The sequence below is a fragment of the Herpailurus yagouaroundi genome, unplaced genomic scaffold, assembly GCF_014898765.1.
Source record: "Herpailurus yagouaroundi ecotype Mexico unplaced genomic scaffold, PumYag 77, whole genome shotgun sequence".
Lineage (NCBI taxonomy): Eukaryota > Metazoa > Chordata > Mammalia > Carnivora > Felidae > Herpailurus > Herpailurus yagouaroundi.
The window spans coordinates 73,433,793-73,459,878 of record NW_024412388.1 but is presented as its reverse complement, the minus strand read 5'-3'; the positions used below and the strand labels follow the sequence as shown (position 1 = coordinate 73,459,878).

Sequence of the window (26,086 nt, the reverse complement as noted above, 5' to 3'; positions counted from 1 at the left end):
AGCTAGTACTTTGTTGTTTTTGATGAATTATTATATTTCTTCAATTAGCAGTTAATAAAATATTTACTCTTTTTAATGTCTCACTGGTATTGGACCTCGTAAGAACTTATGTTAAGGCTTATAGCATTAGGATCTTTTAGAATTGAAAGCAGACTTGTATAAACTCTGTGTAAACAAAGCAGCTTAATATTTTATAAGCTCAGGTGTTAACATTTAAAGATGATCTACATTCAGAAGAATTTATCTAGACAAAAAGAATTGAGGAATAAGTTCAAAATCCAGAAAGTTATAAGACTTAGTTGAATACCTGAAGTGTTATTGAGTGGTGAAACCCAATCAAGCCCTTCACATCCTCGGGGTTTTCCTATTTAAATAGCATCATGTCGCTCCTGCTCCAGATCACGGTATAGGAGGGCTCTTCCACTTGTGAACCTTGTGACTTTGGGTAAGGCACCCAACCTCTCTAACCTTCAGTTTCCTTAACTATAAAATAGGAGATGGGCAATATTATTATCTCATATCACCGTAGGGAGGAATAAGTGAGAAAATACATGTCAAAGCACACTGCCTGGCGGTCCTACATTTTTTGCCATATTGGCCTACTTTCTATTCCTCTAATGCATAGAGATTTGTTGTTTGCTGTTATCTCTGGCTGTAATGTTCTTCTCGGGTTCACAATAGCTGGTTCTTTTTTTAGTCATTCAGTTATCTTTGTAATTGACATCTCTTCAGAGGGGCCTTCCTTGACCACTCTGTTCAAAGTAGTCCCCCAACTATCATATCATGTCTTAAATTTTCTTCATAGCATTTATTTTACGGATACAATTTCTAAGAATCTTTATGTTATAGAATATTATCCAACTTACACTTCACACACACACACACAGTCCAACTTAAACTTCATAGTGCAACCTAAAATTCTTTTTACATAAAATATGAAAGCAGAATACTAGGCTTTATTCAGTGTATCAACAATATTACTATAAAAAAAGTGTAAACCAAAAAAGTAGTTGAATGATGGAAGTAAGGAAAAAAGCCCCCAATAAATATCAGTGGCTATCATTGCTTTTTCTGGATCTTCTGATTAATAATTATTGGCGCTGTTGTCTTCCTAGTGAGTTTGTTGTTCTATAGAATGTGGGCAGGGGGCACAAAGACTGTAGCTCACTAGGTGGGTTTGTAAAGGGTAGATTCATTTGACAGCTATTTATTGAGAGTCTTCTTTATGGCAGGCACTATTCAAGGCCCTAGCAATGAATGAAACAGACAAAAATCTACGTCTGGGAGCTCACATTCAAAATGGATAAAGCCATCACTATAATTTTCATCTCTTTGCTAACAGTAACAGTATCTGAAGGCCAATGGGAGTGACCTCTACAAAACAGCTTGACATCATCATAGCAATGAGAAATAAGGCATTTATGTATCCATAATAAGCATTACTAAATGCTGTGGAATTGTGGAATTGCAAAGAGTTTCTGTATTTACCATTAAGGACTTCTTTCTCCTCTGATGCTTATGTGGTTGTTAACATCTTCTATACATAGAATGCAAAATGAAAGTTCAGGAAATAGGAAGGAAATTAACCTCATTAATTATGAAACATTGTTTGAAAATAGTTATATTAACATCCTTAAAATGTGTTAGAACTACCACTGTGCGCATATAAAGCAATACTAATTAAAGATACTATCAACGTTTACTTTAAAAGCTTCCTATGTTCGGAGTTGTACTCTAAATAATTTTCTGTATCAAGAGTTCCATCCTTTATAAGATGAGCATTTCCTTGTTTATGTTGTATTTGTGTTTAGGGCTCTGCACAAAACCAAAGTGTTATTTAATTACAAGATGAGTACTTGATGTATTTTTTAGGAAGCCAAGCTGTCCGAAACAATTTCAGCTTCCAATACCTGGAAAAGTCATTATGAGAAAATTGTAATAGAAAAAACTGAATTGGAAGTTCAGATTGAAACAATGAAAAAGTAAGAAAAAAATTTAGAAACTCTTTAGTGTTTAATAAGTGTTTTTAGTTCTTTCCTCTTTTAAGTGGTTTGCATTTTGGTTCTTCTGGGTTACATGTGGTAAAGGTTGTCCGTATGATTTGATATTCTTGCTATTTATAATTCTGTAAACTTTTCTTATTCTATTACAAAAATGCAATAAAATGATTACCCATTAAAAAGTGCATTGGCTAGGGGGCCTGGGTGGCTCAGTCGGTTAAGCGTCTGACACTTGATTTTGGCTCAGGTCATGATCTCATGGTTTGGGAGTTTGAGCTCCACATCTGGCTCTGTACTGATAGTGCAGAGCCTGCTTAGGATTCTCTGTCTCCTTCTCTCTCTGCCCCTTTTCCGCTTGTGCACGCTCTCTCTCTGTCTCTCAAAAATAAATAAAATAAACATTAAAAAAAAGTGCATTGGTGTTCACATTTTGAACTTTGTAGGTTAATATTTAGTATTTGAGTATGTGTCATCTATTATTTGCAGTAAATGTTAACACTGCTTTGTCTTAAAATGGAAGTAATATTTCTCTACTGAGCAAGAATGTATAAAAATATATAACGGAGTTTACAATAAAAACATAAATGGTTTCAAAGTCCTAAAAGTTATTGTTCCTTTAAGTGCCTGGATTATGTAACAAAGAAAAATCAGTGATTCAAAATGCATATCTTTTATTCAAATTTATTACTGATTAACAATAATGAACCCTGAATATCTGTTTTTAAATGTTTTATCTTCTGTATGTTCTCTTCAGTTTTATCATTGTAAACTAGCGTGTATCATTTGCTTCTAAAGGTGAAGTATTGCCTCACTTGAGCCTTTTATTTAACTTTGTCCCTGAGATTGTGTATATGTATGTGCATGTGTGTGAATGAGAGACAGACAGATTACCTTTGGATGACAGTTTAGACATTTTATTGAATAGTGAAGAGAACGTTGTGTAATTTCTCATTGGCTTCATCGATGGGTAATAATTGCTAATCAGTGTTACTCAGGTAGTAACCTGATAGATAACTGCTTCCTGTTTACCTTGGTCCATGGCTTGTATTAACTTTTGAAACAGTGCACCCTACCAAAATAATTTTATAAGCACACTTAAAAAGCATTATTTAAATGAAAGTTTCTGTGACTTTTATGAAATATATCATTTATATCACAAAGGCAAATTACTAATCTTTTGGAAGACCTGAAGAAAGTAGAAGACGTTGGTAAAAATTCATGTGAAGAAATTCTTAGAAAACTTCACTCAGTTGAATATGAAAATGAAACTCTGAATCTTGAGAATACAAAATTAAAGGTAATATGTGTTCCTGTGTGTATGTGTATATATTGTCTAATGACAACATAGTAGAAGTAGCTGGAAATAACAGCATGCTTAGGATAGTGCTGTTGTGTCATTTTGTCCTTTATGTTTGTCAGGGTATTAGAGTATCATTATGATATGCAACTTATAAAACTATATAGTCATATCATAGATATATATCATAGATATATATATTCTATATATCTGTACATACACATGTAGACATGTACTTGTGTATAGATTTGTGTTTATAGTTGTATACACAGATACGTGTTAAAGTTGTTTTCAGCAATATTAAATAAGACTTGTGAGGTTGAACAACTGTTTCAACTTTTTAAAAAACTATTTGTTCTCCAATTTTATCTGTTGAATCATCCAAAATTACATTAACTTTAATGTGTAAGATTTTTTTCTAGGTGTCATGGTTACGATAGGATGTAACCTCAGGCCTGGTTTGTTTGAAACCAGAAAGTATGTTCTTGGCTGCTTCATAACCAGAAAGAATTTTCCAACTTAATCAAATCCAAGGGGTGATTGGTTTGTATGTGTACCAGAGAAAAATGGAGAAGTTTTTTTATACTTTCTGAGAAAAAAATGTTTGAGTTCTCAATTAGAGATACATGTAACCAGATGAGACTTGATTAAAGATGACGGCATCCTTTTCAGTTTTTTAATACAATTTTTGGAGGATAGTAAATAGAACACAGAAAAGAATCTCTTTATGTAAAAGAAGGCCAGAGTTGGCAGCTCAAAGCTGATATGGCATCAGAGAACCTAGCCTCTTTTTAGCTCTCCCCCATTGCCATTCCTAGGTTATGACCCTCATGATCCAAAATGACTGCTGAAGCGCCAGTCATTATAGCCAAGTTTCGAGCAGAAGGATGCAAGGGGAAAAAGATGAATTATTTCCCCCCCTTTTTTTTCATCTCCTGTTTCACTTCCTCTCAGGGAGAATTCCTGTAAGTTCCGTACCACTCTACCTTCTACTTATTCAGGTACATGGCCCCAACTAGGTGCAAGGGAGACTGGGGAATATAGTCTTCTGGTTATCCTGGGCTCTAGCCAAATATGAATACTCATTATTTTCTGCATTTTATTCATGTCTTCCTCTATCTATTCCTATAGTTTTACTGTATTTCCAGTTTGCAATTATTTTTCCTGGTGATATCTCAGAACTGCCTTAGTTCAGCTCAAATGCTACTTCCCCCACAGTCTTTTCAATTAGGATGAATCTCTCTTTATCAACTCCCATCTTTGTGTGCCCAGAATGCCCAGGGAAGGTGTGACATACACTGAGGTCTCAATATTTATTGAATGAATGTTTAAAATGTTTTTTCTTGGAAGAGGAAACAATTTTATTTATTATGTTTATTTCCTTAATTTCCTTGATAGCCTTCAGAGAGAAAGGATTAGCATAATCAGTATTTCATCCATTATGAATCTAATTTTTAATCACGTGGTAAATGGAATTAATTTTAAATTTACCTGGTATAAAAATCATTGGGTTAAAATTTATATCTTACATCCTATGAATAATTTGCAAACATGTATTTTTAATTGATTATTCTCTGGGTTTTGTTTAAGGAAAGAAGTTTAGATGTGTTTGGCATATGTTATTTGCAATGCAAAATTGCCTAGATGTTGTATTTTGTTACTTTTAGTGACCAGAATAATTTTAGATTTTAATGTTTCAAATGAAAAAAAAATTGAGCTGATATTGCTTTCAAGACCCAGTGACCTCTTCTCTTGAAATTGCAAGAGTTTATTTGGATGGTTATAAGTTCTATTTGTTCATTATAAAGAGTTGGAAAAACAGAAACGCATAAAGGGAAACATTTAAAAATCTCCTGTGATCTCATAACTGAAACTAAAGTTACTATTTTAGCATATAGTTTTGGGGATTTTGGACCACTTCCAGTGTTTTGCTGCTATAAATAAAAATGTGGACAGTTTCCTTGAGTCTTTTTGCATATCTGTTTTCTTAGGATACATTTAGGATAGAATTGTAATTATATGGTCAAAAGGAAGGCTCATTTTTAGTGTTGGTGTTATATATTTCCAAATTACCCATCATAATTGGGTCCCTATATTTTTTCCAGTACTAGACAATTTTAAAAGAGATCTCTCCAAATTTGATAGATGATCTCATCTAGTGCTGGGGCTTTAAGTACCAGGTATATCCTGGGGGCTCTCAAATTTATATCTCTAGCCTAGACCTTGCCCCCGAATTCCAGACAAGTATTCTACTGCCTACTTGAAATTTCCACTTGGGTATTTAATAGGTGTCTCAAAGTTAGCATGTTTAAAATAGACTTCCTGTAGGGGCACCTGGGTGGCTCAGCCCTTACATGTCAGACTTCCACTCAGGTCATGATCTCACAGTTCGTGAGTTTGAGCCCTGCATCGGGCTGTCTGCTTTCAGTGCAGGACCTGCTTCAGATCCTCTGTTTCCCTCTCTCTCTGCCCATCCCCCCCACCCCTCTGGAAAATCAACAACAACAAGAACAACAACAACAACAACAAAAATAGAGCTTCTGTATTCCCCCAAATAGCTCATCCTACAGTTGTCCTCATGTCAGGTAACAGCAATCACCCTTCTTTTACCTGGTGTCATCCTTGACTCCTTTCTCTCCCATCTGCTTCCGGTCTGTCAGCAGATCTACTACAGATAGATCTAGGATTTGACCATCTCTCCCCAGCACCACTGCTACTGTCCTGGTTTAAGCCACCAGCATGTCTCACAGTTACAGTGACTTCCCAATGCCTCTTTATTTCCACCCTTGTACCTGCACTCAGATTATAGTGCAGCAGTAGAGTCGTTCCCATAAAAATGTAAGTCGCACCATGCCACTGCTCCACCCAAACCCTCCAGTGATACCTGGTTAATAAATACCTACAAAGCATTATTCCACCTGGCTATCCATTACTTCTCGGGTCTCATCTTTCCACTATCCCCTTTGGTTTCTCCCTTCCTGCCACATTGACCTTCTTACAGTTTTTCCCTGACTGGCCAGGGCTTCTCCCACCGTTGCCTTGCTCTATGGGAATTCCCTCCCCTCAAAGACCCACACTTTCAGTGTTTGCTCAAAAGTCCCTTCTGGAGACCTCCTTGGCCCATCCACAGTTCATGTAGGGTGTGTTTTACTTCATGTTCTTGTTTTGCGTTCATCTATCCCTTGTTTTTGTCTTTCTATACATGGGGTATGTGAGCCCCATGAAGGAAGGGATTTTTTTTCTTTTCTTCATTAATAGAAGAATATCCAGTGCCCAGAGTATGTTTTAATGACCAGTAAATATGTTTTTTCATGTATTTATTGGTCATTTATATTTCTGCCTTTATGAATTACCTACTCATTATCCTTTAGGTCTTTTTTCTAATTAACATGTAAGAACTCAGGTATTAATCTTTTGTCATAATTTGTTATTCTCTTTTACATTTTGTTTGCCTCTTAAATTTTTCGAGGGGGCAATGAAGTTCAGGGAGATGCATTTACACATATGTATGTATACATATTTTTTTTTCTTTTATGGCTTCTGTTGAGTCTGTCACATTTCTGCATATCTTACAAGTAGAAAGGACTGACTGCTTGAGATCCAGACTATCTTTTCAAGGATGTTTGTATAATGGACATCCTTGGAGATAGCAATGTTTTCCTTACCAAAGGGCAGACATGCTTACTGCCTGTTATGAGAGATCTGGGTTCCCTAAACTCAGGGTTGCGCCTCGGTAGTGCCTCCCCTGAAAGGTGTGAGTGTCATTTGGCCCTCACAGTGTTGCCCTGTGGGAGCTGGGGCTTAGGAAGCTACCACAAATCTGGCATCTGGCTACTGCTATTGCTGCAATGAAGTTTTGTGTCTCTGACCCAGGAGTCTCACATCCTTTGCTAGCATCCATGAAACTGTTCCAGGCTAACTTGTAAACTTGGAAGGTAAAATCCCAAACTCTTAGAATGCTTGATATCTTTTTTTGATTCTATGCTTAGTAGGGGTTTTGCTATCCTAAAATCAAAATTTTAGCTGTATCTTCTGTGAAAAATTTTAAAGCTTTATTTTAAGTAAGTATATAAATATATTTTATAAAAATAAATACAAAAAATAATATTGGGTGGAGTTAATCTACTTTCTTTCTAATAATTAAACAGTTGTCTTATTACCATTATTTAGTGATCCACATTTTTCTCATTGACTTAAAAATTCAACCTTTATCATATACTAAATATAATTTTGGTGTATTTTTCTTTGTCTTTTCCATTGACTTTTAAATTCTAAAATTAAATATATATATACATTATATATATATATATGTATATGTATATTTACATACACATACACACACAGTAAACTTAAAAATTTTAGTTCTTTATACATCCTAATATCTAGTAAGTACTGAGATTCTCTACCTTAGTATTTCTTTCAGAATTGTATTAGTTTTTCCCATTTATTTTTCCATATGAATTTTAAAATTAATTTTGTTATATTCCCCCTCCTCCCAACTGTTGTATTTTTGGTTGAAATTGCACTTAAAGTGTTATTGTTTTGAAAAAACTGATATGTCACTAGTATTGAGTCTTCCCATCAAAGAACATGGTCTTTCTATTTTCCAAGTCTTTCTTTGTCAGGAAATTTTAAAAGTTTTAAAAATATATGTCTTACATAAGTCTTATTATAGTTATTCATTATTACTAACTTTTTAAACTTCTTAAATTTAAATGGTAATTTTATGCAATAAAGATAATTATGTTATTAACTTTGTTGATAAATGAGTTATGTTTTTATAACCCTGTAGCACCAGAGTATAAGTGAATTCTAATGATTTATAAAATCTATTTATATATTCTTTGCTAGACTACCCTTGCTGCTTTGAAGGATGAGGTTGTTTCTGTCGAAAATGAACTCTTAGAATTGCAAGAAGTAGAAAAACAACAGAAAGCCCTTATTGAAGTATATAAAACTCAGGTGACTATTGCATTCATTTTAATGTTAAATTTTGTAGACAGTTTAAAACACTGCATTTTTAATGATCTAAATTAAGGTGGAGCTATTATCTTGTGATAGAATATATGTCCCATCTATTTCTTAACGCCTCGTATATTTTTATAAGTAGATGATTCTGCTGATTCCTGATTCATACACTGACTATGTATATACTGGGTATTCCTAAAAGTAGATCTAGGGGCACCTGGGTTGCTCAGTCAGTTAAGCACCTGGCTTTGGCTCAGGTCATGATCTCATAGTTTGTGAGTTCGAGCCCTGTGTCGGGCTCTGTGCTGACAGCTCAAAGCCTGGAGCCTGCTTTGGATTCTGTGTCTCCCTCTCTCTCTCTGCCCCTCCCATGCTCGTGCTCTCTCTCAAAAATAAATAAACATTAAAAAGAATTAAAAGTCAATCTAAAATTAATTACGTAGGTGTAATGTAAACCTTAGGTACAATCTTGTTAAACTTAGTTATATTTATTTGTCATCTTCTATATGTTATGGTATTGATGTAGAATAATGACTCCCTTCTAGGGTCATTAAAGCTCAACACTCCCTCTTTCCCAATAAAAAAAGTAAAATTCTGATTTAGTCATATGAAAGACCTGGAAAAGAACATACAAAAATATATATGGAATACAGCATGTGTTCAGTGGCAATTTATAGAAAACCTTATGTTTTGGAAATGTAGTATTCAAGAAAATATGTATGAGAAGATGGGACTTATGCAGGTCCTTGAACAATGGTAACAGACTAGTCAATAAAGAGCTTGATTTTACTGGATGAGAGAGCATTTTAATTAAAGAATAATGAACTAAAGGTAAAAGCTTAAGCAGGGCATTGTGTAGATAGGTAGGAAGGAAGTACATCTGGATGGTTTAGATGGGAAAATGAAGTTGAGACATCCAGTTAGAATATTGTAGTCATGGGGCTCCTGGGTGATTCAGTTGGTTGAGTTTCTGACTCTTGGTTTCAGCTCAAATCATGATCTCAGAGTTCATGAGTTCAAGTCCTGCGTTGAGCTGCACGGTGATAGCATGGAGCCTCCTTAGGATTCTCTCCCTCTCCCTCTCTGTCTACCCCTCCCCTGCACTCTCTGTCTCTCAAAATAAATAAAAATAAACTTAAAGAATATATATTGCAGTCATGTGGAGCTTACCAGACCAGAGGTAAGATGGAGGCCATAGTGGACTGCGGGACACATTATGGAGAATGACATCTGTATCCTCCAGCTGTGTGTTTGGCTTTAATCCCTCAGCAAGAATACTGTGCATGTTCTAGGCTCTGGGCTTTGTTTGAAGTGCTTAGATTTTTTTTTTTTTTTTTTTTTTTTTTTTTTTGAGCATTTTTAAATTTTGGAGTGTAAAATAATTGGTATGGAATTGGTAAAATAATTGGTATAGTTTGGATCAAATGTTCTTTTTAAAAATAAAAAAACAAAAACGCATTTTATTTTGTTGTAATAAATCTGACTCTTCCCAAATAAATATGCATGTGGACATACATGTCAGCATATTTCAATTACTCCTTAGTCTTCAGATTTTTTTTTTATTATTTTTTTTAGTTCTCCTTAAAGTTCATTAACCTGCAAGTATAGATCTCTCTAATATTCAGTCTTAAGGGGAGAGACTAGAAGTATTGATGGGAAAAGACAGATAAGTCATAAAAGGATTGTAGTTTGGAATAGAGCACTGATCTATTCTTATATTAAAGCAGGAATAACATAAGATAAAGATACTGAGGGTATTGATAGGGAAATAATGATTTGCTTTTTATTTTACATTATAGCCTTTTTTTTTTTTAACATTTATTTATTTTTGAGAGACAGATCATGATCAGGGGAGGGCCAGAAAGAGGGAGACAGAAGATCCAAAGTAGGCTCCATGCAATGAACATAAAGCCTGATGCAGGGCTCAAACTCACGAACCTTGAGATCATGACCTGATCCGAAAACAAAGAGTCAGACTGAGCCACCCAGGTGCCCTTACATTGTGGTCTTAATAATAAAATATGTTACTCTATTTTCAGATACAAAAGTTGCAAGAAGCAGCTGAAATGGTGAAAAGCAGATGTGAAAATTTGCTACATGAAAATAACCTAATAACAAAAAACAAAAATAAAAAGTTAGAGAAGGTAAGTTTGATGTTTTAAGCAATAAAATAATATTTTATTTATACGTTTTGTACTTTATGAGTACTATACCTATTCTTTCATTGTGGTTGTTTTCTCTAGTTTAGACCTAGGAATTATCTGTCTTAAATCTCTGTAGGAGTTTGTTTTCTAAAGAGATAATGTTTCTTCCAGGCTTGAAATGTTTGTATGAGTTTTTTTTTATTTTTTTACTTTTTCCTTAATATTTTGAAAACAGCATAAATGTTTAATTTTTCTGACATAAGAGCAGACTTAACATAGCTCAAAAAAAAATGGTTATCACTTAATCCCTGAGCTTCCTCAACCATAAATATGCAAACTTGAATATCTCTCGTTTTTAATCCCACCTTTTTGTTTCTGGTACTAAATCTTTTGTGTCTAAAAAGCAAAGTAAATATTCTCTGGTAAATGCAGAGAATATTTGGAGGAAAAATAATATTAAAAAAACAGCATCATTTCCCGTTGTCACCCCATTGCAACAGAATGAGGGGAAGGCCAGTGTTGGCAAGTTAGGATGTTTTTGCGAATATTTTTAAGTTTTTAAATGAAACCTCATCCCTCTTTGGGTCTTGTCATGTTGTTTTGGTAAGGAAGCAGTGGAAGTCCTAGGACACTGACTCCTAGCTGGAGAGATCATGGGATGTTACCAGTCACTTCCAACTGAGTATAATAAGGTGACTATCTCTGGGTTGCCCCCACATTTGGGATCGAGATGTCTGAGTGAGGCATGAGTGTGAAGAAGAGGTCAGCCAGAGTGGGCATTCTGCTGGTTAAACAGAGATAAAGATAGCCCACCTAACATGCAACTGACTACTTTCTTAGAATTACTTTTCACCTATTTTTAGCAGCATGTCTAGCATTTCATGTATTCTGGTCTCTTTTTCTCATGAGACATACCACTGCAAAGGTCTCTTTTGCTAAGCAGCACTGTAAATAAAAAGCCTATTAAAAAAACCTGTTCAAAAGGCTGATGGGGCAAAAGCCTGTAATTTTCAGATACCACGAGGTCACAATGTCTTCTAACTGGTATTAAACCAGAAGTCTTTTTTTTTTTTTTTTTTTTAAGAAATTTCCATTCATTTTTTTTTTTTTTTAAGTTTATTTACTTTTGAGAGAGAGAGGGAACACAAGGAGGGGAGGGGCAGAGAGAGAGAGACAGCGAGAATCCCAAGCAGGATGTGCACTGTTGGCACAGAGCCTGACATGGGGCTTGAACCCATGAAATGTGAGATCATGACCTGAACCGAAATCAAGAGTCAGACACTAACTGACTGAGCCACCCAGGTGCCCCTAGAAAAGTCATTTTTTAAGATGAGATTTTTCCTTTTCCACTGTTGACTCTCATGGTTTTCTCATGGGCTCTTAGATGTTTGGGGACCCAGAGGTACACTTTGTTCTTGCTTGACCTTTTGTGATCAAGAGTGCCAGGTGATGCACGGTAGCTCTAGGTGTTCCCTGTCTCAGGGACAGAGTCTGGCTCTTGTTTTTTCCTTCCTATAAACATCCTAAATGCCATATGTCTTGTTATTTTTTCTTAATTAGCCATGTAAGCATTTCTTAGGTTTGCTTCTTGTCACATTTCCACAAAAATGCCACAGTGAGGTACCGCACTAGCCAAAGGGATGAATGTAGATAAAATTAGGGAGACTTGCTCACAGTAACACTAAGGATGAAGTTACAGTCTACTGAGTACTGATGACATTAGCTAACTACAAATATATAGTAAACCCCACCAACCTGAACGAAGATGAGTGCAGCAAGGCTGTTCAGACTAAAAGATCTGAGTTACAAGACTGAATGACAGAGAGTGACGATTACTTTAGACTGATGGCTGGGTAGTAGAAAACTACCACACTAGCTTTACTAGTAATAACTATGCCTGAGTATAAATTACAGGATTCAGGAAGTTTGCTTTCCTCAGTACGTTAAACATTCTCCCTGCAGGCTAATATTATATGCATTTACTCAACAAACTTATTTTCAACTACTTTTTAAATTTTAATCCCAGTATAATTAACATACAGTGTTATATTAGTTACTCAACAGACTTTTTGCAAACTAAATTGCAGCCCGCTTTTGAGTTATATGTTCTTAGTTGGCAGAGTCCAAGTTCATGTTTATTCGTATTTATTTGGTTGAATCATTTTGCTTAAAACCATTATACCTAAAATACTCATTGTATTACGAGCATATGTAGTATGTAAGGTAGTGAAGACATTAATGCTGAATGTGTAACCTTGCACTTATTTCCCTAATGCTCCAACTCAGATGAGAGGCCAGACGGAATCTCATCTGAAGGAGTTAGAGCACGTCTGCGATTCGGTGACGGCGGCGGAACAGAGGCTTCACGAGTGTCAGGAGAGTGTGCAGCACTACAGGGAGAGATGTGTGGACAAGGTGCACACCGTTAGGGAGCTTCAGGGCCAGGTGTCCAGCTGTCATTTTGCTGTCTTCTAGATACGTTAAAGGAATTCTCTGGAGTGATTTCACCAGTTAAGGGCACTCATGTCAGGGGTTGATTTGTTTTGCTTTTTTGTTTTTTTTTAACTCCCATTTAAGTCAATTTATCAATTTATTGCAGATGCTGTAATATTTTGCAACCTATTCTTATAGTATTTTATCGTGGAAAATTGGTAGCTAAAATAGCTCATTTTATATGTATAAATCTGTATTTAGACATTTGAGAACACAGTAATAGCATGAGAGGAGCAATACTATGTTTACATATATCTTTTTGATATCATGATAAACCAGATTATCATAACTTACCATACAAAAATTAGAATTTATTTTCATTAGAATTGTACATCAAATTCATTTGGATTATTCTCAATTATTATTATTTTTTTTACTCCCGTCAGAACAGGGATCATCAATGCCCTGTTAGTCACCACATAGCCATCTCCTTTTTTTTTTTTTTTTAAATTAATTAATTTATTTTGAGAGACAGTATGCTCATGAGCAGGGCAGGGGAAGAGAGAGAGGGAGAGAGAGAATCCACATACCATCTTCTAATTCAATACCTAGCACAGAGTAAGCTCTTACAAATAATTTTTTTTTTTTAATTTTTTTTTTCAACGTTTATTTATTTTTGGGACAGAGAGAGACAGAGCATGAGCGGGGGAGGGACAGAGAGAGGGAGACACAGAATCGGAAACAGGCTCCAGGCTCTGAGCCATCAGCCCAGAGCCCGACGCGGGGCTCGAACTCACGGACCACGAGATCGTGACCTGGCTGAAGCCGGACGCTTAACCGACTGCGCCACCCAGGCGCCCCCTTACAAATATTTTTTTAATTAATTACTTTTTCAAAGAAGTATATGCAAGGAGGTAGCAAGTCTTTTTGTTTATTTGCAAAAACAACTCCCTGTCTATCTTCCAAATGTAACCGGGATTTTAATTTTGAAATGCATCCTGCTTTTAAAAAAAACATGCAAATAAATCTTTGCTAAATTTAAATTCCCGAGAAGAGATTTCTGTAGGAGAATGCCAAATCTACATCGATAACCCAAATTATAAATTAAATTATGAGAAAAAAAGTATTTTCAAGGCTTCTTAAAATAAGTATAGCTTTTGAAGCAATGGGAAGAGTATTTGGTCTTGGCATGAACAAGTTGTCTTCGGTTGATTTGTTTGTTCATTTTATTTTGCTTCTCACAAATACAGTTTTCACTCATAGTTAACTTCATAGATGTTCAATTATCATTCACTATCTTGAGATGAAGCAGGAAACTGTAAGAGTAACTCTAAATATGCAACAATTGGATATTAATGAGTTTTAGTCTTCAAATTTACTTCATAAAATAAACATCCTTTTTCAACAAAGCATTGTTCAGAATGTTTTAATTGCCATCTTTCAGAAAAAACCTTCTAGTAGATGATTTCCTATGAGACAGCATAGTTTTTTTGAAAAAAAAAAACTTAATCAGGAATTTAAGAACTTATGTTTTAAAAATGTAATTATTTCTTTGAGTCTCTCTGTGTAGGAGTAATAATAATATTTAGGCCTTCTTGTTTCTTTAATGATTATTCTAACACTAAAGTACATAGATTTCTTTGGAAGTTGCTTATAAAGAAAATAACCAAGAAAACTTTTTCCCCCCTTCTTTTAGGTTGATGGAAATCATAATCTTCTAAAAAAGCTTTCTTTGGAAGAGGAAAATTATCTTATTCAGTTGAAGTGTGAAAACCTTAAACAGTAAGTATTAAATTGACTTAAAATTGGTGTTACATTTTTCTCTATACACTATAATTTTAAAATATATGTTTTCTGCAAAAAGAAAATTAGAACAGATGGATGCAGAAAATAAAGAGCTTGAAAAGAAACTGGCAAACCAAGAAGAATGTCTTAAGCACAGCAATCTTAAGTTTGAAGAGAAATCTGCAGAACATACAGCATTGGCCAGACAGCTGGAAGCTGCTTTAGAAGAAGGAAGACAAAAGGTACAGATGGCCTTTATTTAGAAACTTTTTAATTAGTTTACCGAAGAGTCGTCTTTTTAAACAGACAATATCTCATCTTACCAAACCTACAGTTATTGTTTTTATCCTGATGACAGGGTGAAGAGAGCAATTACATTTTTGTTTTTTACCAACTTGTCCCTTTTGGAGCTAAACAGCTGTATTACTGGTACAGAATTACTTCACTAGGTGAATGATGATGTGGCAGGGTAGAGGGCAGAGATGGAAAACATGGAAGAATTCCCCCCCTCCTGTTTGTTTTTGTTTTGTTTTTTTGAATAAAAAGCAGTTGTGCAAATTATCGAACATTTTGGTTAGGATCTGGTGAGGTGTAAAGCTCCATTCCCTTTTCTTTTTGCCTAATATTATTGCATAAATACATACAAGAATTAAAGAAAAATTGAATTCCAGTTAAATCCATTTGGTTCGCATTTAATAAATATCTTACTGTGTGTTGGGCACTCTGCTAGTATTCGAGATGCAAAGATGAATAAGACCTTGTTAGTTCCCAAGCTCATCGGCAGTTTCCCTGGTGTAATCAGAAACCCACATGTGGAGGGCAGAGAGAGACCGTAGAAAGAGATGCACCATTCCTGGTTGGAAAATGGCAGGTTTAATAAGCAAGGGAACATGAGAGCTGTCTTGGACAGCCACAAGATGAGTAGATTTCCACAGCCACCTGACAGACTCTTAAGTTTATAAGGAAGCCCTTTAACTAGGTTCAGTCATGTACCCAGACCAGAAAATCTCAACGTCACATTTCATTCTCAAGGCTATTTACCTGGAGCAGCTACTGGGACCAGGGAAGGAAAGCAAAACACATACCTGAAGGATAGGGGAGAAGGTGGGGAACCTCCAATTGCCCAGGTCCAGCTCATGGGTTACCTGGAAGTCATGTCTTTTTTACCATCTCCAACAGACCTGGCCCCAGCTCTCAGGACACTCCTAGTCCAATAGGTAGATAATAGGCAAGCAGACAAACGTCATCCAGCATGTAGGTGCTACAACAGTGGGAGGGTGCACGGTACACCAGAGGATGTCGTTAGTTTAACTGGGGGCATTGGGAAATGATTCAGGAGGGTCTTAAGGAAAAAATACATTTATCAAATGATTTGAAAATGTAATCTTGAAAGGGCATAAAGTGGTCTTTGGATTCCAACAGGCACTAGGTTTGAATTCTGGCTCTGACTGGGTTTGAATTCAGGGTGACATTACACCCTGACCCAGAGTGAGTCACTTCTCTAAACTTTTAGTTTCCTAATTAGTAAATGGGGATGATGTGTTTCCTCATCAGATTAAATGGTGCTAAAAAGAGATCCTCTTTGGGGCGCCTGGGTGGCGCAGTCGGTTAAGCGTCCGGCTTCAGCCAGGTCACGATCTTGCGGTCCGTGAGTTCGAGCCCCGCGTCAGGCTCTGGGCTGATGGCTTGGAGCCTGGAGCCTGTTTCCGATTCTGTGTCTCCCTCTCTCTCTCTGCCCCTCCCCCGTTCATGCTCTGTCTCTCTCTGTCCCAAAAAATAAATAAAAACGTGGAAAAAAAAATTAAAAAAAAAAAAAAAAAAGAGATCCTCTTTACCATGATGACTCTCAAATGTGTATCTCTTCCCCAGGTTTCTCTCTCCCCTGAAATCTAGACTCAGATTTTCTGCTACTTACTTGACATCTCTACTTAACATCTCAACCTTAACATGTCCACTACCAAATTCTGAATCTTTCCCTCTAAACTCTTTTCCACCCATGTCTTTCACGAACTTGTGAATGGCAATTCCACATAAGTTAGATAAAATCTGATGTCCTTGAAGTGTGGCTCATACATTGCAAGTGTCATCTATCTATCTATCTAGATTTTTTTTAATTGTGGGAAACCAATTTAAATTGACTTTGAAAGGCACAACATTGAATAAAAACTAGGTAGCAAAATGTATTGCCAACGGTAGGAATGTAATCCAGATTTCTCAGCCCCATCAACCTTTGAAAGGAAAATAAATGCCTTTATCCTGGGTTCAGCCTAGGTAGACTTCAGAAATGGTAGGTGTTCTCAGATTCCTTCTCAGAAGTGTTGAGAGTTCCCCAGAGATGTGTCTACGTTCTCCTTTCTCTCCTGCTGCACTGGAACATGGGGCTGTCTCTAGTTCCTGCCAGGTGAGGGTGCCAGCACTGCCCTGTCACCATTGTCCACACTGAGGACATTGTCAAGGGCTCTTTCTCCTACAGCTTTACATCCTGCAAGCATCCCTCACTCACAATCGCCTTTGGAATTTGTGCAAAAGAAATTTTTGTAAATTACTTTACAATAACTTAGAACTAAATTTACAGTAGGAATATAGTTAGAGGACAGTCCTTCCCACTAGCTCCTTACTCCTGAATTAGCCCTGCCTCCACTCTTACTCTTCTGGCTCCAACCCAGAATTCTTGCAGAAAGGCTCCCACATATCTGAATCATTGGATGAACATAGCTCAGCTAGACTTTCTGCTAAAATAAACCATCGTAGAAATAGAAAACTCAAATTCAGACCACTTTGTAAGTGAATGAATGAAAAAACAGTTTCTTGTGTGTGAGTGACGTGTATACATCTCCTGCTCTGTCCCAATCTCATCCATCCAATCTGTGAGTAGCACTGGATGAGAACCTTCTATGCTCTGTCAGTACTCTAGACCCCACGGTGAATATCCATACAGTAGGATGGCAACTGGCAAGTTGGCCTCAGTAGGTTAAAAAAACACAGTAGTGGGAAAAACACCTACCCAAGTCACAGAGGAGTGCAAATGTGTATACTTCTTCCATCTCAAGCTAATTTTGCAGATATTTTTAACTGCAAAGAGAAATAAGCATACTTATGCTATATGTATTTTTTCAAGATAGAACATCTTTAGACATTTTCTAATTAAGCTAATATACAGTTAATATCTGTTCAGAAAAAAGAGGTATAGTATAACTATGTCAAGTGTTTAAGTCATACTTATTTTTACTCTCTTATTTTACTCTCTTAATGAAAATTATAGGTTTCTGAAGAAATAGAGAAAATGTCATCTAGAGAGAGGGTTTTACAGATTAAAATATTAGATCTGGAAACTGAGCTTAGAAAGAAAAATGAAGAACAAAGTCAACTTGTTTGCAAAATGAACAGTGTAAGTATTTGTAGGGCTTAATATATTTTCATAAAAAGTAAATTAGCATTTAACATTCTTACTGTATAGTTTAGTTAAAGTATGAAGTGAGGGGATTGCTTTACTGGTAATATTAAAAATAACAAATTATATAAATCATAAAAATTTAAGATGTCATGATTATGCCAAAGAATTATTATACTGCATCCTTGGTAGCTTCTATTACATTTCCCCAAGTCTCATCAGGCCCTTTCCTGCATATTACTTTTGCATGACGACTGTTTAATGAAAGTTACAGATATAATCTACTTAGGAATTTCTGGTATGAATTTTTCATTTTTTTAAGATACACAATTTAAACTATTATGAGTTAGATTTTGATATCTGTCTTGAGTAATGAATATTATATTTTAGAAGGTGATGAGTTTGTGTTAAGTAAATATTCAGTATTGTTATATCTGCATATGAGACGGGTGCTTTGAGCCACTCAGCCATGAAATGAGAATACCAAATTGGCCGTGTTTAATTAATCTTCTAATGTCTTTTCCTAAATATTCATGAAAGTAGTCAGTTGGCATAAGGCACTATGAGAGCTAGCACTAGTCGTGACTAAATTACTTGAAAACTATCTACTTGGTTACATAGAAAATGATGATACTTTATCTTTTCTGGGAGCCGGAGACACCACGAAAACTATTTTTGTATTCCCAAGTGTCTAAAAGTTGAAAACGTGAAAGATTCAAAGTTAAATGATTTTTGGCATGCAATTTTAGTTTCATTTTATCACCATCAAAAGTGCCATGGCAATTTAATCAGAACAAACGTTTCTCAGTTTTAATGTAGCATGGGCCTTCCCTTTATTCTAAATCTCTTTTATTTATAGATTGATTTTTTAATGTTTTTCCCACCATCAGAATTTTTGATACTGTAAAATATGTGTGATTAAAGTTCTAAAAAAAATAGTAAGATAAGTTGGGTTTCTCTACAATTTCCCAGTACTTCGTTAAAGCTTCCAAAAGAAAGAAGTTTAAGATCTGAGGTTCTGTTAAATCTGATAATTTTTACAGGAGTAAAAATCTAGAATTCTAAACATTGGTTTAGACATTACTGAAAAATGAGTCTATGTATTTTGTCCTTTCAGGGGACAGTTCCGTGGGCAGGTCAGTATTTATTTTATATACATATCTTAGCTCCAGTTGAATTGGAAGCACCCTGAGAGCCTGTCCCATAGTTGATTATATCCTGGTGTCTTCCACAGCACCCCGCCCAGGGTAGCAGGCTTCTTCAGATTTCCTGCCCAAGTGCTTCACCTGGGGCAGGGTGGATATGCAGACCCAGGCATGGCCCCACCCCCTTAACCCAGGCCATCCTTCCTGAAGCCTGAATGTCTCTGGAGTCTAATACATTATCCTATAATCCGCAAACATTTCACATTCTACCCTACAATATAAGTGTGTTCATATTAATTTTTCCCTCCAAACTGTTGAGTAAAACTGATGTTCCTCAAAGATTCACTATGTTCATTCTATGATTTTGTGTAGCCCATCCTCACACATTGTTTCATCCCATGCCACTTCCCTCTCCCAAAGGGCATTACTCAGTTTCAGAAGGTATCAGGTATCATTGAATACCTGATAGGAAGGAATGCAAAGATTTCTTTCTCTTTTGAAGGTGTGTACATTTTAGTTGGAAGCTAGATGGTATCTGCAACTTATCTATCTGAAGTATTTTCAGTGAACAGATCAATTTGGGAATTTGTGTGCAGCTGAATATTTTTAAAAATATATTGGGCTTTGAATTTTTTCCTCAAATAAAGAACACCTATAATATTTAGAATTCTTTTTATTTTTAAAGATTTCTAAAAATGTTCATATTATAAAAACTGGAATTTTTAAGGCAGCAGAAGTCTTATGGTATAAAATAGAAATTTTTAGGCAGAGAAAATGGCAAAAACTAGTATTAAAATAGGTCATGTTAAAGGTAGTGAAAATTAATTATGATAGTTTCAATAAAATAGTATCACAGTAAAGATCAACCATGTATGTACTTTAGTCATGCTGAATTTTAAAGAAAAGTGAGCTCTAAGATAAGTAAATAATGAACATATCAGATGTTAGAATTCTCTCTTCAAAATTAAAATTGTGTATTTAATTACTGTATATATAAATTTTACATTGTGACTCTCCTTTGATATGAATGTCATTATTAATTGATCCTTTGATATGAATGCCATAATTGATTATGTTTGTTTCTTCTTTTATTTAGAAAGCACAACACCAGGAAGTATGTTTGAAAGAAATACAACATAGTCTTGAAAAGTCGGAGAATCAAAATGAGAGTATTAAGAATTATTTACAGTTTCTTAAAACTTCTTATGTAACAATGTTTGGATAAATTGTTGGATTTATTTTCTATAAGCGATAGGATTTTACTTTAAGTCTAAAACATGATTGGGTAATAAATAAACTTTAATTTACGGGTGGGAGTAGTAGAGTTTTTATGTACATTTTAAAAATATAATTTATTATCCAATTGCAACTTTAAGATATAGATGTCAGTATTCCTTTTTGCCAGATAATTTCCACTTAGCTCTAGTTTAATTTAATACTTATTTAAATGATACTGGTTTTTTTTTTGTTTTTTTTTTTTTAATTTTTTTTTTTCAACGTTTATTTATTTTTTTTGGGATAGAGAGAGACAGAGCATGAACGGGGGAGGGGCAGAGAGAGAGGGAGACACAGAATTGGAAACAGGCTCCAGGCTCTGAGCCATCAGCCCAGAGCCCGACGCGGGGCTCGAACTCACGGACCGCGAGATCGTGACCTGGCTGAAGTCGGACGCTTAACCGACTGCGCCACCCAGGCGCCCCGATACTGGTTTTTAGAATGTTTTTCACGTACACAAAAGAAACCAGAATCTTGTTTATAGCCACCATTTAAGTGAATTTGTAATAAAGCTAGGCTGATTATGAGCCAAATACATGATTTTGAATAACCCATATAGTTTGTTTTACATTGTGGCGATATATATATATATAAAATCAAGGAAAATATTCTGGATATTAATTTTTAAAAATGGTATAATTACCTACTTTCTAAAGATTCCAAATGTCTCAATGTACTTAATACTGTTTCAAGTATGATGCGATTCTAATTTCTGTGAGGCTTTTAATATAGAATTTTAAATTATAGGTATTAAATGCCAACTGATGGTGACAGATGAAAACATGTTGTCCCGCACTGTTTCTTTATAAAGAATGGGCATTTGGACTCTCCTGTGAATTCAGTCTCTTTTGTGTTTAATTTTTTACTAGTGATTGTCTGGTGTTATCAGTGTAAACATTCTAAAGCCCCCTGAGTTTACTAAAAGATTACAGGGGAACAACTTGTCCCACCCCTTCCTATAGACAGCTCCCTTGGGATGATCAAAATAAGCACTCTTAATGCCAGGAAGCTTTAGGATAAGGTCTTTATTATTGTGATGACATAGAAGAGATACCAAGAGCTTGTTCCCACTTTAATCCCCCACTCTATATGCCAAGGCAGGACGCTCTCAAAGGGGACCGATGTAGTCAACAAGGAATCCAGTAATAGTAGCTCCTCTCAGACAATGGCTTGAGAGCTGTTTATTCAAAGGACACTTATGTCTCAAAAGATCATTCAGAGAGGCAAATTGTCTACTACATGGTCCAGCCTCTGGACAGAGGAGTCTCCCCGAGATGTTTTATCCTCTTCTCTGACCAGAAATGCGATTCTGCTTTTCTCTGGTCTCCCTCAGTCCTAAGACTGCCATATGGTCTACAGGAGTTACTTGCCAATGACCCAACTGCTCGATAGTATTTTTCTTAAAATACCACGACACAGTAATTTCAGGACCTGGCCACATTTTTTGCCCAACAATTGCTAACAACATTAAAGTTGCCTTTTTTTTTTTTTTTTTTTTAAATCCTAGTACTTTTGCTAAAACGCATACTTACCCTTTGTGGTCCTTTCTTCACCTCCTAAAGCAAAGGGAGCTTTAAGAAATGCTCACATGAAAGGAAACTAAGGTTCCTGAGTATGGTTCACTAGACTACGAGCTCACTAGACTGTGAGCTCTTACTCAGATTTTTTTTCCAGCCACTAGACAATAGCTGGTGTATAGTAAATGCTCAGGTGATGTTTGTGGATAGACAGATGGACGTTGAAAGAGAAAGGTATTCATATTCCTGTTTTACATTTGAAAAAAATGTAAGCATAGAAGGATTAAGTACCGCGGCTGTGGTATAAAACTCTTAACTTTTAAAGTTGGCAGCTGAGCTCAACTCTTCTGATTCTGAAGTTAAGGTTCTACGTACGGTGCTGTTTTCCTGTCGCAAGCAATGGTGGCAGCAGCAGCACGGCTATTATTCACCGAGTGTTTGCTATGTGCCAGACAAAGCTCCCGGTGCCGAGCATGTACTAGCTCATTGAATCTTTTCATTTAACACATAGGTGCTATTGACTCCATTTATTTTTCGGGAAACCAAAACACAAAAAGGTTTCTTGCCCAAGATCACAGAGCTAGTAAGTGGTAGGATTCCAGAGTCTCTGCTCTTAACTATGACCATACTACCTTCATATACATGTCATAAATAAAAGTAAGGGTTTCTTTTAACAATCATGCATTTACCTTATCTATGAATATTTTCTTTTTATTATACTTCTAATTTTTACCAAAGTAGTTTGGGCATATAACATTTAAAAATTAGTACCTACAGGGATGCCTGGGTGGCTCAGTCAAGTAAACGTCCAACTCTTGATTTCAGCTCAGGTCATGATCTCAGAGTTTGTGAATTTGAGCCCTGCATCAGGCTCTGTGCTGACAGTGCGGAGCCTGCTTGGGATCTTCTTTCTCCCCCCTCTGTCCCTCCCCGCTAATGCTCTTGCACGCTCTCTCTCTCGCTCTCTCAAAAATAAGTAAAAAAAAAAAAAAAAAAAAAAAAAAAAGTAGCACTTGCAATGTTTCAGATAGACTGTGGAAGGAAATGACTACTGTGGAGTCTCTGAGGCTGGTCCTAAGATGCTAGTGACAAAAGACAACAGGAAGCTTGCCAGACCCTAGAAGAACATTAGCAGTCTTTGTGCTTAATGTTTCCATGTGATGCATTAAGTATAGACGTTGGGCTCTACTGGTGTGTGAACCAAACCCAGCATTAGGGAGGCCTGGAGTCAGTGCCCTGGTGTCCCTAAGCAGCACCTCTACTTCCAGCTTTCCACCGTCCCACAAGGTCCTTGTCCCACAGTGCTGACAGCCTGGCAGGGTTTCCTCTTTATCCTTGATATTCAGGGACTCAAGACTTTCTTGAATGCTAAAAGTTGTTTTCCGTTATTTATGTGATTATTACCTCTCCACATGTTCCTTTCCTCCTCCTTGTTTTGTCTCCTGGATCTGATCTCCGCACGACTTGCCTTTTCCCTCGGGGTCTGTCACAGGGTTTCTTGTGAGGTATTTCCACCTGACTTTTCTGACCACTAATGTGGTTCTCAAGGGCAGTCATTCTCTTTCTGTTGGATATTGAATTTCTAATTAATAAATCATGTTTTTTAGTTCCTGAAAGTACTGGGTTTTGTTTTTTTTGTTTTTTGTGCTGTAATTCCATTATATTTTCATTAAAATTCTCATCTGTTTCTTCCATTGGTTCTACTACAGAAGGAATCTCAAGTTTCTGTCCTGCTGGCCATCTTTCTTTCCAAACCCCATAAGTGAGTTTTAATTTTCCTCGCCTACTCATGGTGGTGGTTCCCTCAATACCTGCCAGCAGGCCACCATGCACATTTCTTGGGCAGTGGCAAACCAGGTGGTGAAAGGTGGATGGCTTCTGTTCTTATGGCCTGAGACCTGCTATCCTCTGCTGGAGGGCTGTGAAAAACCATTCTTCTCCCAGATGTTTTCAGTCACGAGATCAGTTCTCCTCAACTACCAACATTGGAAGCACGTTGCTCCACAGAAGAGCCCACTTCAAGGTGTTCAGGGGTTAGCAAGTTGCACCAGACAACAAGCGAAAGTTCCCTTTGGAGGGGAACCACCGGCGGTGTGTGCACCTAGAGTAATGTAAGGCAACTTGAAGAATGAATTCGATCTGTATCTGCTGGCTTGAGATTTGTTCATAGCTTTTATTTTTATAAACTGTTTAACCTTAAGAGTGACAGAATTATGTATTTGGTATGATTCACTTTCCATAATCAAGCATCTCTATTTGTGAATGAGTTCATATATGTTGGTATGAGCATGGAGAAAGGTGTAGAGAAGCCTACATGCTTTGGTAGGGATGGAGGAAATAGTAATAAGTTTTCACTATTCCAATGAGATTGAACTACTTTCAATTTTTGGCTAATCAAATAAAAAATTTTGAAGGTTGGAGGACAGGCATGCTAGGGAGTGGAAGAGTAGGACTGGTAGGAGGTTGAAGAGTAGGACTGGTCTGAGAATGAAATACTGGAATTGGATTTTCATAGGTGGAATAGTTTGGGACAAGGAAAAAGGGAGAAGTTTGCTTGAGGTGGAGTGGAGGTCACCGGAGCACAGGATGCTGTGTAACTGAGAAGGCATAGAAGTTGAAGCCATCTAGAACGCGGAAGGGATTGGGGTGGAGCTGAAGAGCAAGCATCCCGGTTAAATGTGGGCAGATGAGTAGGTCACTGTGATAAGGAGTGGATGTTTTAAGACTCTCCTGGTGGTTTTGGTTGCATTTAGAATAAAATCCAAAGTCCTCAACCTGACCCTTAAGGTCTTGCATGTTCTGGCCCTCATGTCCTTGGCCTCAAGGCTCTACCCACTTCCTCACCCTCTCCAGCACTCTCCTCCTCACCCTCTATACCCAGTTGCACTTGGTTTCCCCGAAGACCAACTTCACTCCTTTGTTTTCTTTTGAAATACTCTTTCTCCTACTTTGGCCTGACTAGATCCCCTTCATTTTCTCATATAGCTTCCTACTCTTTTCTTTCATAATTGGCAATTTTTTATTTGTTTGGTCATTTTGCATTTGTCTCACTGGATTTTAAAGGTTGTTAAATCTAAGTACATATTTGTACACTAAGTACATATTTGTTGGATGGATAGGTAGGTGGAGGGATGGTGATACTGCCATTACTTCTGAACTTCAAGGTAGGAGGAGGGGTATGGAAAGGTATGGAAATTGCAGAGTCCAGAAGAATGAATAGCATTCTCTCTTGCTGTCTGCAGGGGAAGCAGTTTCCTGGGTGAGGCGGCAGGTTTCCTTTCACGTGCAGGTGGAGTCTGAAGAGACTCAGGATGCAGACCTTGTTTATAATCACATGTGTGTTCCATAGGCTACAGTGGCGAATGGGAGGGAGTTGGGAGTAAGTCAGGGAGGTGGAATAGGTTGCTTCAGGTAGTTTGAAGAGGAATGTTTTTTTTTTTTTAATAAAAATTAATAAAAATCCCATATGTTGTCTTCTCTTCTTCTGATACTAATGAATTTGGATAGTTGCTTAAGTGCTAGGTATAACTTACTGTTTTTGATTTATTTAACATTACAACTGTTGTGCTTTTCAATAACACTTCCACAAGAGAAGAAAATATTAAAAATAAATAAAAAATATTTTCCTTAAATTCTAAGATTTTCTTAAAATTGGAAAGTTCAGGCATATTAAAAAATTAAGTATCTTGCTTCTTTCTTTGGCATGGCTTGGGGTGGGATTAGAGGGAAGAAGGACTGTTATAAGCGCTCCATATCGTTTGTTATTAGATAGAGTTAATATTGACAACACACTAAGCTTTAAACCAGAAAAATTAAAACTGTGATTAGCTGTCATACTTTATTTTACTTTATTTTTATTTTAGAGAGACAGCGTGTGCAAGCCAGGGAGAGGGGCAGAGGGAGAGAGAGAGAGTCTTACACAGACTTCCAAGTTTAACGTGGAGCCTGGAGCGGGGTTAATCCCATGACCCTGGGATATGACCTGAGCTGAAACCAAGAGTGAGACGCTCAACTGACTGAGCCACCCAGGTGCCTCTTGCTGTCATATGTTATTTTAAATAAATATTTTAATTACAAACTGTGACCACTTTTTGCAAGCTTAAAGTCACTTTAAGCTTTATCACTTAAGCT

At 36.5% G+C, this 26,086-nt stretch overlaps 1 protein-coding gene and 1 long non-coding RNA gene across 9 annotated transcripts in view; one reads left to right on the top strand and one right to left on the bottom strand.

Moving 5' to 3' along the window:
- Positions 1–20,475, top strand: part of ODF2L (outer dense fiber of sperm tails 2 like) — a 37,195-nt gene extending 16,720 nt beyond the window's left edge. For 4 of the 8 annotated variants that reach the window (XM_040470857.1, XM_040470854.1, XM_040470851.1 and 1 more), the window contains 9 exons: positions 1,873–1,982; positions 3,162–3,297; positions 8,149–8,259; positions 10,305–10,409; positions 12,696–12,854; positions 14,539–14,624; positions 14,707–14,869; positions 17,890–18,015; positions 20,260–20,475. In XM_040470857.1, coding sequence (XP_040326791.1) covers positions 1,873–1,982; positions 3,162–3,297; positions 8,149–8,259; positions 10,305–10,409; positions 12,696–12,854; positions 14,539–14,624; positions 14,707–14,869; positions 17,890–18,015; positions 20,260–20,388 — 1,125 coding nt within the window. In that variant the 3' untranslated portion in view covers positions 20,389–20,475. Of the gene's footprint in view, positions 1–1,872; positions 1,983–3,161; positions 3,298–8,148; positions 8,260–10,304; positions 10,410–12,695; positions 12,855–14,538; positions 14,625–14,706; positions 14,870–17,889; positions 18,016–19,135; positions 19,155–20,259 lie in introns of all 8 variants that reach the window. The other 4 variants (XM_040470855.1, XM_040470856.1, XM_040470853.1 and 1 more) reach the window with 3 other exon arrangements.
- Positions 20,476–20,552: 77 nt separating this feature from the next.
- LOC121027410 (uncharacterized) lies at positions 20,553–20,981 on the bottom strand. The gene is made up of 2 exons (XR_005788727.1): positions 20,869–20,981; positions 20,553–20,616 (listed from the first exon to the last, which is right to left on the bottom strand). It is a non-coding gene; the product is annotated as an uncharacterized LOC121027410 (long non-coding RNA).
- Positions 20,982–26,086: the final 5,105 nt, after the last annotated feature.